Source organism: Xylaria bambusicola (genome assembly GCF_022495145.1).
Source record: "Xylaria bambusicola strain CBS 139988 unplaced genomic scaffold F5B22scaffold_12, whole genome shotgun sequence".
NCBI lineage: Eukaryota > Fungi > Ascomycota > Sordariomycetes > Xylariales > Xylariaceae > Xylaria > Xylaria bambusicola.
This window is the reverse complement of record NW_025953565.1, coordinates 742,762-755,142: the sequence shown is the minus strand read 5'-3', so window position 1 is coordinate 755,142 and position 12,381 is coordinate 742,762. Positions and strand designations below refer to the sequence as shown.

The 12,381-nt window shown below is 49.3% G+C and overlaps 3 protein-coding genes across 3 annotated transcripts; 1 reads left to right on the top strand and 2 right to left on the bottom strand.

Annotated features, from left to right (window-relative positions):
• Positions 1-544: 544 nt before the first annotated feature.
• On the bottom strand, positions 545-2,036 carry F5B22DRAFT_644878 (protein-vacuolar targeting protein Atg18; the record flags this gene model as incomplete). Its single annotated transcript, XM_047978500.1, has 3 exons — positions 545-590; positions 650-1,904; positions 1,976-2,036. The coding sequence occupies 3 exons, from the start codon at positions 2,034-2,036 to the stop codon at positions 545-547; spliced, it is 1,362 nt and encodes a 453-aa protein (XP_047832674.1).
• Positions 2,037-3,103: 1,067 nt separating this feature from the next.
• F5B22DRAFT_599729 (leucine carboxyl methyltransferase) lies at positions 3,104-7,244 on the top strand. Its single transcript, XM_047974479.1, has 7 exons — positions 3,104-3,483; positions 3,613-3,931; positions 4,082-4,130; positions 4,197-5,566; positions 5,709-6,050; positions 6,101-6,392; positions 6,457-7,244. Exons 1-7 carry the CDS (start codon positions 3,176-3,178, stop codon positions 6,903-6,905), a joined length of 3,129 nt encoding a protein of 1,042 aa, XP_047832673.1. The 5' UTR covers positions 3,104-3,175; the 3' UTR covers positions 6,906-7,244.
• A 379-nt stretch (positions 7,245-7,623) lies between these two features.
• Positions 7,624-11,869, bottom strand: F5B22DRAFT_71216 (oxoglutarate dehydrogenase). Its single transcript, XM_047980507.1, has 2 exons — positions 8,703-11,869; positions 7,624-8,650 (listed from the first exon to the last, which is right to left on the bottom strand). The coding sequence occupies exons 1-2, from the start codon at positions 11,275-11,277 to the stop codon at positions 8,106-8,108; spliced, it is 3,120 nt and encodes a 1,039-aa protein (XP_047832672.1). The 5' UTR covers positions 11,278-11,869; the 3' UTR covers positions 7,624-8,105.
• Positions 11,870-12,381: the final 512 nt, after the last annotated feature.

Genomic DNA, 12,381 nt, shown 5'->3' with positions numbered 1-12,381 from the left:
ATACAAGAAGAATCCCGAGCCCATCGCAAACGCGCATGTATAGAAAATCTAGATTTCCTACCGAGCTTTCAATAGACACGCAACTACATATTTAAGAATATTAGTGTCTGTCTATCTGTCCTGGCCTTGACATTTGCAGGCATATACTTCGCAAGAGTATTACAGAAAAGTAGAAACACCGCCTCAAATTAGCGAGCAGCAAAGACAGAGAAAACCAGAAAAAAAGGCCCAAACCAGAGATATAAATAAAATACCCCATAGGACGCCCAACGCTAATGCTTTAAGAAGTTTGCCCAGGTTAAAGATTGAAAAAAAAAAAAAAAACTCAATCCGCTCCTCGAGAGATTGCTATGCCTCGAGGTTATGAATAACTAAAGATGCAGAAAGGGAATAGAAAAGGGCTAAAAAGGTGCCACAACCGTGCCTGAAGTATTAAAAAAAAAACGCCTTGAGCTATGCACTAGTTCCCCGATGTCTCGTCCCCATTACCGCATCAAAGAAACCTACACTGATTCACTTCTCGATGACAGGATTGGCCACGTTCCTAACCGTTATTTGAAGAATCGAGATTGTCGTCACTGTCAAGGACCCTATTACGATGTTAGCTCATCCCAAGGGAGTACGGAAGAAGTCCTGAAGTTGAACTTACGAGAAGCGTTTAACTAAATAACCCTCGCCACCACGCTCCATATCAATATTGTAGACGTAGAAGCCGCCATCGCTCGTCACCACCATGACGTGAGGGCCGCTGCTGCTCATGGCTACAACGCTACGCAGTTGCTGGGTTGTAGCGACTGTGCCTTGGCGACCAGATACTGTGCTCTTAGGGATTTTGATATAGGCGAAATCACGCAAGGGCTCCCACATCTCGGTAACTGTCTGCGGCAAGTAGTTCCCTACTACTCCGGCGACGCTGCGACCCATAGCCTGCGAAGACCGACGAAGCAGGCTGCTAAATGACCCACTCTGTCTTCTATTGCCGGTTGAACTACTAGTCGGCGGAGAGCCAGCTAGGTCTGCGACCTCGGAGTCTTGAGCACTGCTGAGTGACTCATTACCACTATCGTTACTGTGACTCCGAGACCATCGATCAGCGCGGGGGGAGCTCGGCGCCTTGACATCCGACCAAGTCTCGCTGGTGTTGGCACTAGCGGCTGGGCCTGGTTGTTGGAGGCGAAAGATGTGAACAGTATCAGAGGTCGACGAGACGCAAAGAAGAGTGCTAGCTATGTTGAAAGACATGCTATAGATGGTACTGGGATAAGTGCCACGGCGGAACTGGTAGAGCTTCTGTCCTTTCGGCACCGAAAACACACGGATGATGGTGCCCGTCTCACTCGCCGTAGCTAATAAAGTTCCGTCATTATTGAGCGCGATGCACGATAGGGGTGAACGGTGAGCCTCAACGACATTGACGACCTTGAGGGTCGACGTATCATAGATGAGCACATCTCCAGAAGTCACGGGCACGTAACTGACCGAGGCAGGAGGGGCATGGCGTGGGCGCTTGTCTACGGAGTCGTCACGCGGCTTTGGGAGCGGATATGCGAAATAGGAGTTTTCGGAGGACGGAGATAGGGCACAGATGGCACTCGGATTCGGTGATGTGTCAATCCGCTGCAGCAGGGACATGTTGGCAATATCGTAAAGGTATATGCTATCCTCGAGCACGACACAGAGACGCTTGCGGTTCAGGCGGACGGCGAGGACAGCAGAAGGGAAACTTAGTTCGCAGATAACGGAACCACGCTTCGTGTTCTGGATGATCAGGTGGCGGGGCGAAAGGACGAGGGCGACTAGAGAGGTAGAGAAGAGCATCTCGATGATGGAGATGTTGCCATCGTTGCTGCTGAATATCTTGGAAAACGGTTCGGTATGGTAGATGCGGAAGCCACTCGATGTACCTTGTAATTTGCGAGGAGAGATTAGCTTACGCTTGAGCCGAAGAAGAGCAAAGAAAAAGTGGTTTACATACCAACAGCCAAGCAGCTGTGGTCCTGGTTGTAGGTGACGAAATTGAGGGCCGTGTTGGCCATGTCTGCGGTATATCTTATTTGACGGCGGCTAGAGAAAGAGGATAGTTGATTCGTGATCAATAGAGCGTCGGAACCCGGGGGGCGTAAAGGCAGGCAGGTCGGTTGAGTACCTATCAAGACACGATGTACGCTTGGGGGTACCGGTATGCGGTGGCTGACGTTTGCGGATTGTGGGAGCTGCCTGGAAAGCGGTCTCTCCTCGTTGGCTGTCTGTCTGTCAAATAGATAGGAATACCTCTAACTAGGTGATAAGTATAACAATTCTCTTGCCGCTGTCGCAAGCCTTGGGGAAATGGTCTCAACAGCGGCGCATTTGTTCAGTGTGTGGTTTCACCAAGCTAAGGCGTTGCCGCGGGGGATTAGGAAGATAGAAGGACTCGAATGAAGGTTCAGATTGAAGGAGGAGGAGAAAGAAAGAAAGGCGACTTTCGTCACAAGATTGGCGCAGTGGTACCTACCCCTGTTTAGCACCTGGGGTACATGTAGATACCTGGACCTTGACACCTACAAGGTAAGCTCGGTAGGTACAGAATAGGTGGGTATCCAAGTACATAATACCAGAAGTATAACCAAGATGTAATCGCCATATGACGACTGAACAACGCCGTAACAACAAGAGCCTAACTAATAAATGGCCAAGGTTATCCATACAGTCATAGCTTACACAATATATGAGGAGAATCACTTGTGTAGAGAATAGGATGTACGAAGTATAAGATAAGCTACCTAACCTTGAAGACCTCGGGAGTGCAGTATAGCTTGAGCAGTGACCACCTGTGCCACGCTAATAACCTACAGTACAGAACAGTTCATGAAAACCTGATGAAAATGGGGGACAGATGCATATCTATGCCAGTATCGTGTAGAATGAGCCATGCTACTGATAGCCGCACGGAATGCATATAAGATACAGGGAATATAGATTCAAACTGTACCTACATGTAGTCAGTGGTGGTGGAAGAGGGGACACAAGTAGTAATACTAGAAATGGAAGGCGGGGGAAGCGGCTCAACTAATAGTAGGTAGGCAAGTGCTACATCATTGGGCAGTTGGCGCGCCTATACACTCCCGAGTTTTTTCTGAATTGATAGATTTTCTCTACTCGCTCGACGACATACAGACCTTACCCGCGACGCGCGATGGAAATGAAACCACCACATGTCAAGCCGCGGCGGGTAGCAGCCCGTTCTGCAAAGGAGAGGGCCCAGGATGACCTGGTCATGCAGACAAACAGTAGCAGCATCGTGTCTAAGCGCAGCGTGGAGCGCATATACTACCCGGACGAACCCCACTACTTTCGATACTTCGTCAAGAAATTCCAGCGCCGCGCGCCGCTCATCAACAGAGGCTACCACCTCCGCCTTCATGTCATTGATGTCGCCGTGCGGCGCTTTCTCGAGCGGCCCGCCCACAAGACAAAAGTCGTCGTCAACCTGGGCTGTGGGAGGTATGCGTGCCGCTCATTTCCGTCTTGACTTGCCTTCTTTTCCACCATTCATTGCTCCCCTTTTCGGGTCAAGTGCCATGTGTCATCACTTCTCACAATCTTCTCTGACTCTATTTGGGTGCCTACTAGTGATGTGCTGCCCTGGCAATGTATGACTCGGTATCCTGACGCCTGCCGTGGTGCCAAATTCGTCGATATTGATTTCCCTGACCTCATGTCCAAGAAGCGTACTATTGTCCTAACCACCCCGGAGCTCCGCTCTGTCTTTGAGCCTGTAGACACCAATGTTGATGAACATGTCCTACTCAAGAGCCATATGTATTCCCAGATTGGATGTGACCTTCGCAATACCGCTGACGTCGAGAAGGCTTTATCCACATGTCTCGATCTGGAAATTTCTGACTGCATATTCATGTTTGTCGCCGAAGTTTCTATCACTTACATGGAGGTGAGATCTACAAGTCCCATCCTTCTCTGGGTCTCTTTCAGTGTTCGCCAAAGACCATCTTAGCTTCACCTACACCTAGTTGTATATACATTCGCAAAATGAAGACAAGATATAAACAGAAACTACTAACACTCTCCATGTTCTGAGTAGACTGTAGGTGCTGATGCTGTCATCAAATGGGCTAGCTCGCTTGGCCAAGGTATGCGTTGAGTCCTGTAACACACACTATAACCTAACCACACCGGATTCTAATGACATTCTTCAGCCGAGTTTTGCCTCCTCGAGCAAATACTTCCTGATGGCTCTGATCATCCTTTCGCAAAAACAATGTTGAGTCACTTTGATAAGCTGAAGACTCCGTTGAAATCGGTCTTCCAATATCCTCACCTCGGCGCCCAGCATGACCGGTTCTCTCGCCTGGGTTGGCCTCACGTGGAAGCAGTTAGCCTCTGGGATGTATGGACTAATGACCAATGGATCTCAGCCACCAAAAGACGAGAATTAGACCTTGTTGAGCCGTTTGACGAATGGGAAGAGTTTGCCCTTTTTGCAAGTCACTATTGTGTGGTTATCGCTAGAACTTCTGGCCCTGATGTTAATACCGGCGACAACAATGTCCCTATAAAGCATTCTTCTCAGAACTCATCTCCCGAGCTTCTCTTCAATGCATATTCTGGAACGCACGGAAAAAGACGGTTCGGAGCTGCGATGCTATTGCAGGATGAGTTGGGCGAGCAAATAGTTGCCAATACTTTTGGACTCGGGACAAACAACCGTCTCAAGTCTTGCGACCTGTATTCTTTCGACTTGGGGGCAGCGGGGATCAAAACACATCATGTTGGGCCTCACAGTCGAGTCTGTCACAGTGTTGTAGATCTAGGCTATTTTGGTAGTCTCCTTGTTGGTGGGAGGTCGTCCCCATCGTCAGCTATGCGAGACTGTTGGCATTTCAGTAAAGAACAGAATATGTGGTCACTCACAGATGCTCTTCCAGTGCCATTATACCGACACAGTACGGTACAATTAGGGAAATCCGGTATGACACTCCTAATAGGAGGTAAAAGCGACTCCTCTACAGTCTTCCCTGGTTGCCTCCTTCACAAACCTGGTTCTGGGTGGACAGAGTGCGGGATATTGGGATTAGAGTATCAGCCGGTATTCGGGGCTATGCTCATTAGCTTCACGAAACATAAAACGATACAAGATGGATCTGATGGCCGGACCGTGCTTTTTGATGGTATCCTAGCCGGTGGGTTGCTAGAGGATGGGACTGTCGCGCGCCAGTTGCTACGGTGGCATCTTAGGCTGTCCGCAGACAACCGGCCAACAATATCGTTTGGGCAGATTGAAAGCTCCGCGGACACCAAACTCCTCGTCTCTCGCTTCGGCGCTTCGGCTCTACTCCTCGACGATGAGCGTATCGCTGTCGTCGGTGGTGTTCAACATGATGGTATCGTACCTCGAGCTGACGAGGTTCTAATTATGCACATTTCCGATTCAAAATTAGAAATTCTTTCACACTGCTCTTTTGACAGTACTAGTGAATCATCTAGTATACCGCGTCCTTTGCTAGTCGGCGCATCAGTATGTTTGGGCAGTCATAACCAAGTTCTGGTTATGGGCGGCGGCGCTACGGTACGCAAGATGAACAACCATATCCTCGATCAGATCCTGAAGATACTATTATAGCTGAGCTCAGTATCATGGATGCTTCTCATATTCCTGAGCACTCTCGAACCATGCGGTAACTAGTTGACTGGCTAACTGTTTACAATAGTGCTTCTCTATGGGGACATATTGGAATGAAGGCTGCTATACATTAAATTTAAATTCTCTCAGCGCTTCACCTGCAACGGCACTAAGGAATTCTTTGAAATTTGTCAAGTTAGTCGAGCTGACGGATCGGCCACAACCAACCCAAAATGGTTATGCGGTCGATGCCAGATCGCAACAAGCCAGTATCACAGAAATTCCCAAGATCCGCGTTGATACGGAAGACGACTTCGAGAGGATCCTGAGAGCTGGAAAGCCCGCTATCATAGAAGGTAGTGATCTAGGCACATGTGTATCTAAATGGACTGGAGCCTATCTGACTGAAAATGTCGGCTCACAAAGAAAAGTCCGTAACGCATCTTATATGACACTTTTTCTCAGCTAATAACAGGCTAGGTCGTTGTCCACGAAGCTTCTAGTTCAACAATGGATTTCAATGCAAAAAACTTTAGCTACATAACGAAAGATTTCGCGTCTTTCATCAAGGAAGTCGAGCCAGGCGGGAAGCAGTACCTGCGGGCTCTCTCAAGCGAGCATCCATCTGACCTGCCAGGCACTCTTGAAGCGGATTTCCCCGGTATAGCAGGTGATTTCCAACTCCCTGCAGAGTTATCATTCGTCAAGCGAAATGAACATAGCTCTGTACTGCGCATCTCAGGCCGTGTAAATATGTGGCTGCACTACGACGGTAAGATTCTCCCTAGAACCATGATATATATATACATGGACATATATTAACCAACTACGACTAGTCATGGCAAACGTGTACTGTCAAATATCAGGATCCAAGAAACTCCTGTTATTCCCACCAGACGACGTTAGTCATCTATCATTCGCCCCAGGCGCATCAAGCTCCAGCATCGACGTATTCTCTAACCTCGAAACACCCGCTCTCGCCATGACACACCCACACGAAGCAACACTAAACCCAGGAGACATCCTTTTCCTACCACCTCTCTGGCTGCACGCCACAGCACCCCTCACAGACTTCGGCGTCGCCGTCAATATCTTCTTCCGAAACCTAGAGACAGGGTACGCCAGCGGAAGAGACGTGTACGGGAACCGCGATATCGCCGCCTACGAGAAGGGTCGGCAGGATGTCGCCCGTATCGCCAACTCTTTTGGCAAGTTACCTAGGGATATGCAGGCGTTCTATATGAGGCGCTTGGCGGACGAGATGGTTCAGAATATTGCTATATAAGAGCTCGACGACTGCGGGAATTGCGTTAGACTTTGAGTTGGGGCGCAAAAGACCATAGGGATATGCAATTGAGCTATACTCTTAGATCCCGCGTACGTAGGTATCGAGTGGATAGCACAAAGATTGGACTTATCCTCACGTCTGGAAACACAAGTAAATAAATGGAAATCATAATTGACTGGCACCCTACCTTGGCCATCTATCTGCACACCAACAAGATCCCGACTAAAGGCCTGTACCATTTGCAAAGCCCAAGAAGGTATCATAACTGAATAATTGGTGTACTTACACAATCCCCGAACCTAGCCTGAGGATACAAATATAATCTCGTGAACTACATTTCGACTTCGTCACCACGTCTTTCATGCTATTATCTTTGATACAAAGGGCTAATGTAATGGATCTTCGTATAAACGTAGACTTCTGACATAGCACGGACTCATGCCGCCGCGAGAGCTGCATACATTGAAATTAAAACATGCAACAACACACACACACACACATATATATATATATAGAAAGAGAGAGAGAGAGAGAGAGAGAGAGAGAGACTAATATATCGACCTGACACAATATACAAAACCAATTAAGTCGAAGACAACAACCAATCAATAAACAAGAAGAGAAGTATCCAATTCTATCCTCTCCTATCCGACGTACCAACATTCAAATAGAATTATACTTCACTTTTCCGTATATCCCAGCTATCAAGTACCTAATTACTTTTTTTTTCCGTTTCCTCAATTGCAGCTTTCCAAACTCCAAGAAAGTAGGCAGGCACCTAGACTAGGCATTTCGGCACTCAGGTAGATAGATAGGTAGGTAGATAGAAAAGTCAAACAAACCCTCCCGCAACAACTATTACACTTCCCACGAGACCGAAACAAGATACCCGACACTACGAGCCTATCACCCGCAATATCAATAACTAGGCAAAGTGCATAATACTCATTTCGGAATCAGATGCATAGTCTCATGTAAGACTTTCAAGAATCATTTCAACAGATTTTTTCTATCTTTCTTTCTTGCCTCATCTATTATCATCGACAGATGGTAAGAGGCCGCGTTGTACATTTTGTTATTGTTGTCTGTGATAAAATACAAAAACCCGCAATTGCAATCCCCAAGAGTACAATCACTTAATGCATTAGAACACCTTTAAAAATCCGCCCCCTTTCCTGCTTCGACTTATGCTTTAATTTATTCGCCCTTGAGCTTATCTTGTGTAACCGAGAAAGCCATCTCAAGGAGTTCTTGCTCCTCCTTCTGGTGAGACTTCTTCTGACCCGTAGCTGTCGAGGCTGATGGGTTACGGCCGGCGTACATGACGTGCTTACGGTCGTGGTGCTCAGTCTGGTTGAGGAGAGTCTCGATACGCGGTTGTGTGAAGCTCCAAGCGCCCGCGTTCAAGGGTTCTTCTTGGCACCAGACAATCGTCTTCGCGTTCTTGTACTGATCTAGGTTTTCCCTTAGTTGTTCCCATGGGAAGGGGTGAAGCTGTTCAATGCGAGTGATGGCAACGTTGTCGATGTTGTTATCAGCACGGTGCTTATGTAAGGCGGCGTAGACCTGGCCAGAGCAGAGAATGACACGGTCGACCTCATCGTGAGACTTGAGAGCGCCAGCCTCGTGGGCAGGGTCAGGAATGATCCACTGAAAGTGGGCATCGGGCCCGGAGAAATCTTCGATGTCAGAACGAGCCACAGGATGACGGAGCAAGGATTTTGAGAAGAACATAATCAGAGCTATAAAACATTAGTGATCGAGACAGCAATCAAGGGTTCAATTGCAACTTACGCTTGCGGAACTGCCTGTGCATCTGTCGACGCAGGACGTGGAACAGATTAGCGGGCGTGGTCATGTAAACAATCTGCATGTTGCAGTCTTGGTGCTGGCGCTCAAGCTTCTCCGGCTCCGGGAAAATCCGAGGGTCCTCGTTACAAAGCTGGAGGTAGCGTTCCATACGGGCCGAAGAATGCTCGGGACCTTGACCGTCGTAACCGTGTGGTAGAGACATAACGAGACCAGTTCGCTGCATCCACTTGGCTTCACCAGAGGAGATGAATTGGTCAATAATACATTGCGCGTTGTTGGCAAAATCACCAAACTGGGCCTCCCACATTACGAGGGCGTTAGGCGAGGACAGTGAATAGCCGTACTCGAAACCAAGCGCGCCGAACTCGCTGAGTGACGAGTTGGAGATGACGAATTTTCCTTGGTCTTTGCTAACGTGCTGGAGAGGCGTGTAGGTGGCTTCATTCTCCTGGTCGTGGAATACCGCGTGACGTTGCGAGAACGTACCACGCTCAACATCCTGGCCGGAAATTCGAACGTGGTGTCCCTCAGTGACCAAGGAGCCGAAGGCCAAAGCCTCAGCAGTTGACCAGTCGATATTCTTGCCTTCAACAACCGATTTGGTCCTGTTACCAAGGATACGCTTTAGGTTGCGGTGGAGATTGAAGTCCTCAGGAGCGGAGCCAATGACTTCGCCAATATGATCTAGGGTCTTCCTATCAACATTGGTGGGCATATGAGGCAAGACCTCTGTCGCTAATTCCTTCGGCGATTTGAATCCGTGCCATGCTGAAGTAGTCCACTCCTTGGAGCTAGGCTGGTAATCCTTGCTTTTAGCGAAACTGTCCTCTAACATTCCCCAAACCCATTGTTTGTGCTCTTCTATATCCTCCTTAGTGAAAGCTCCGTCTTTCAAAAGCTGATCAATGTAGATTTTGATCTGAGGCTCCTTGGCAGCGATACGTTTGTACATGAGGGGTTGAGTAAAGGAGGGCTGGTCAGTCTCGTTGTGGCCATGCTTTCGGTAGCAAACCAAGTCGATGACGACATCAGACTGGAATTCAGCGCGCCAGTCTGCGGCAAGTTGGCAAACGAAGTTGACAGCCTCCGCGTCGTCGGCGTTAACATGGAAGACAGGGGCATCAATAGCTTTGGCGATATCTGTACAGTAGGCAGTAGAACGAGCGAATCGGGGGTCAGTGGTGAAACCGATCTGATTGTTTACGACCAAGTGGACAGTCCCGCCAGTCGAGAAGGCAGGTAATGAATGGAAACCCATACATTCGTAGACAATGCCCTGCGCAGCGAAAGCGGCGTCACCGTGGATCGTTATGCACATCGCGGATCGGTGCGTCTTCTCGTCATTGTTGTAGTGTTGAATAGCACGCGTTTTGCCGAGCACAACGGGATCCTCAGCCTCCAGATGCGAGGGATTGGCAACGAGAGAAAGCTGAACTCGCTTTCCAGATGGTGTAGGGCGTTCGAAATTCATGCCAAGATGGTACTTGACGTCTCCTGATCCCTCATCTTCGGCAGCAGCCGTACCGGCAAATTCACTGAAGATGGACGCATTGGGCTTTCGCACGACGTTACTCAAAACATTGAGACGGCCACGGTGAGGCATACCGATGACAATATCCTTGACACCATAGTCAACACTGCGGTCAATGAGGGCTTTCATTCCGGGTACTAGGGTTTCGCAGCCTTCTAAACCAAAGCGCTTATCGTTAGGGTATTTGGTAGCCAAGAAGGACTCGAAGCTTGAGCTCCAAATAAGACGGTCAAGAATCCGGCGCTTCTCGTCAAAAGTGTATTTGAAGGGTTGAGGGACCTCAATGCGCTCTCGTAACCAATCGCATTTGGCCCGGTCAGGGATGTGAATGAACTCGACACCAAATGAACCGCAATAGATTTTCTCGCAAGTCGCAATGATTTCGCGCAGCGTCATCTTATCTCGTCCCTCTCGTTTAAATCGAGGAAGAATGCCAGGACCCAAGCTGAACTCCTGGTCTAAATCCTTCTCGGTAAATTGATAATGCTCCAGAGTCAGCTCCTTAGGCTTCACGCTGGCGAAGCCGTCCTGCCCACTACGAATGCGGAGGGGGTCAATATCGGCCTTGTGGTGGCCTCGAGCCTGGTAGGCACGCACCAACAGCTGTACCTTGAGATGATTTGTGACATCAGCGCCGTGGCCGGACTGGCCGAGGGTAGGAACGACACCACCAGCGGCATGCGCCACCAGAGTAGGAGGGGGCTGGAAAGCCTGCTCGATGGGCATATCGCCAGACTCCATGTTCTTGAAGTAAACCTGCCATGACACATGGACGCTCTCGGGGTCGTGCTTCCACTGCAAGTACATCTCGTCGATATAGTTGGCGGTGCTTCCCGACAGGAAGTTATCGTTTGGCGAGGGCGCCTGGGTTGAGGCATATCTGGTCTGGGATGTGAGGGCGAGGGGGCGACGAGCGGCAGCGATGGACGTGGATCGGGGGGTTCTCGAGGCGCATCTCGTGGTGGTGGACCGGGCGCCAGCCTTTAACAGCTGAGCGCCCGAGACTCGCAACGAAGATCGTAGCATGGCTCCAGGCTAATGTTTCGATCAGGCGGTTTTGGAGGAGTTAGGCGGGATACGTGGGAGTGGTGGGAGTGGTGGGAGCGGTGGTGATAATAATGCTAGTAGCAGCACTAGGTAGTACTAAGTATTATGACTGATAATCAACCCGAGGAACAGAAAGCAGACAGCAATATGCAAAGAGTACACCGGCCACTTAGAGCTTCATCTCAGCTCGTTCTCTTGCGAGACAAAGGAGTGGCGGAGTAAGTCTTTTTCGGTGGTGAGGGTTTATTAGGGAGGAGTAGGTAAAGAGATTTGGAGGAGAGGCGAGACGAAGATGGGAAGGGAAGCACGAGTAGAAAATTGTGAAGTACTACTGCCGTATTACCTATACTTACACACTACATGCATGACCTACCACTTTCCTGGCTAGGTATGTCTACCTAGGTAGGTACCTAGCTTCCAAGGTTAGGTAGGTCACTTAGCCTAGGTTATGAGGCGAGTAGGTAAAGTACCTGCTTGACCCAAGTACTTCAACAGCCTGCACCAATGACGGAGGCTTCAGGTAGATCAGGTAAACCCCGGCCAGCCTACCACACTACTAGATCCACTAGATAGGTACACCAGATACGCCAGATACACACCAAGATACCGCCCAAGGTGCGCGGCCCTGTGACCCCACCTGTGCTCCAATGTAGCAGCGGGATTGGGCCGGGGCTACCGAGTATGCTACAAGCCCTAAACTCCAATTGTGCTTGTAGCCGTCGCGGGATTGAAGGCCAAATGATGGATAATGCAACAAGGAACCTAGCAAGAACTCGGAATTGTAATTACAGGCTAAAGCCTCGGCTGCCTCAGCGGGAAGCTGGGGCGGCAGTGACGGCTACAGCGCAAGGAAACGGCCCTGATTCGGTCCATGTTCCCGGTTCTCGCCGCGCCATTGGCATGAATCGGCCACGCTCGCTCGCGAGTTATGCATATGCAATCAATACACGACCGTTATGGTTTTACACAGGCACTCCAATCAAGTTCCCACCATGTATTGCGCTCTTTTCGTTGTAACGTGGCTTCCGGGGCTTGATAAATGACCTCAATCGATCAATGTCAGGCGCGCAGAGTTAGGTCGAC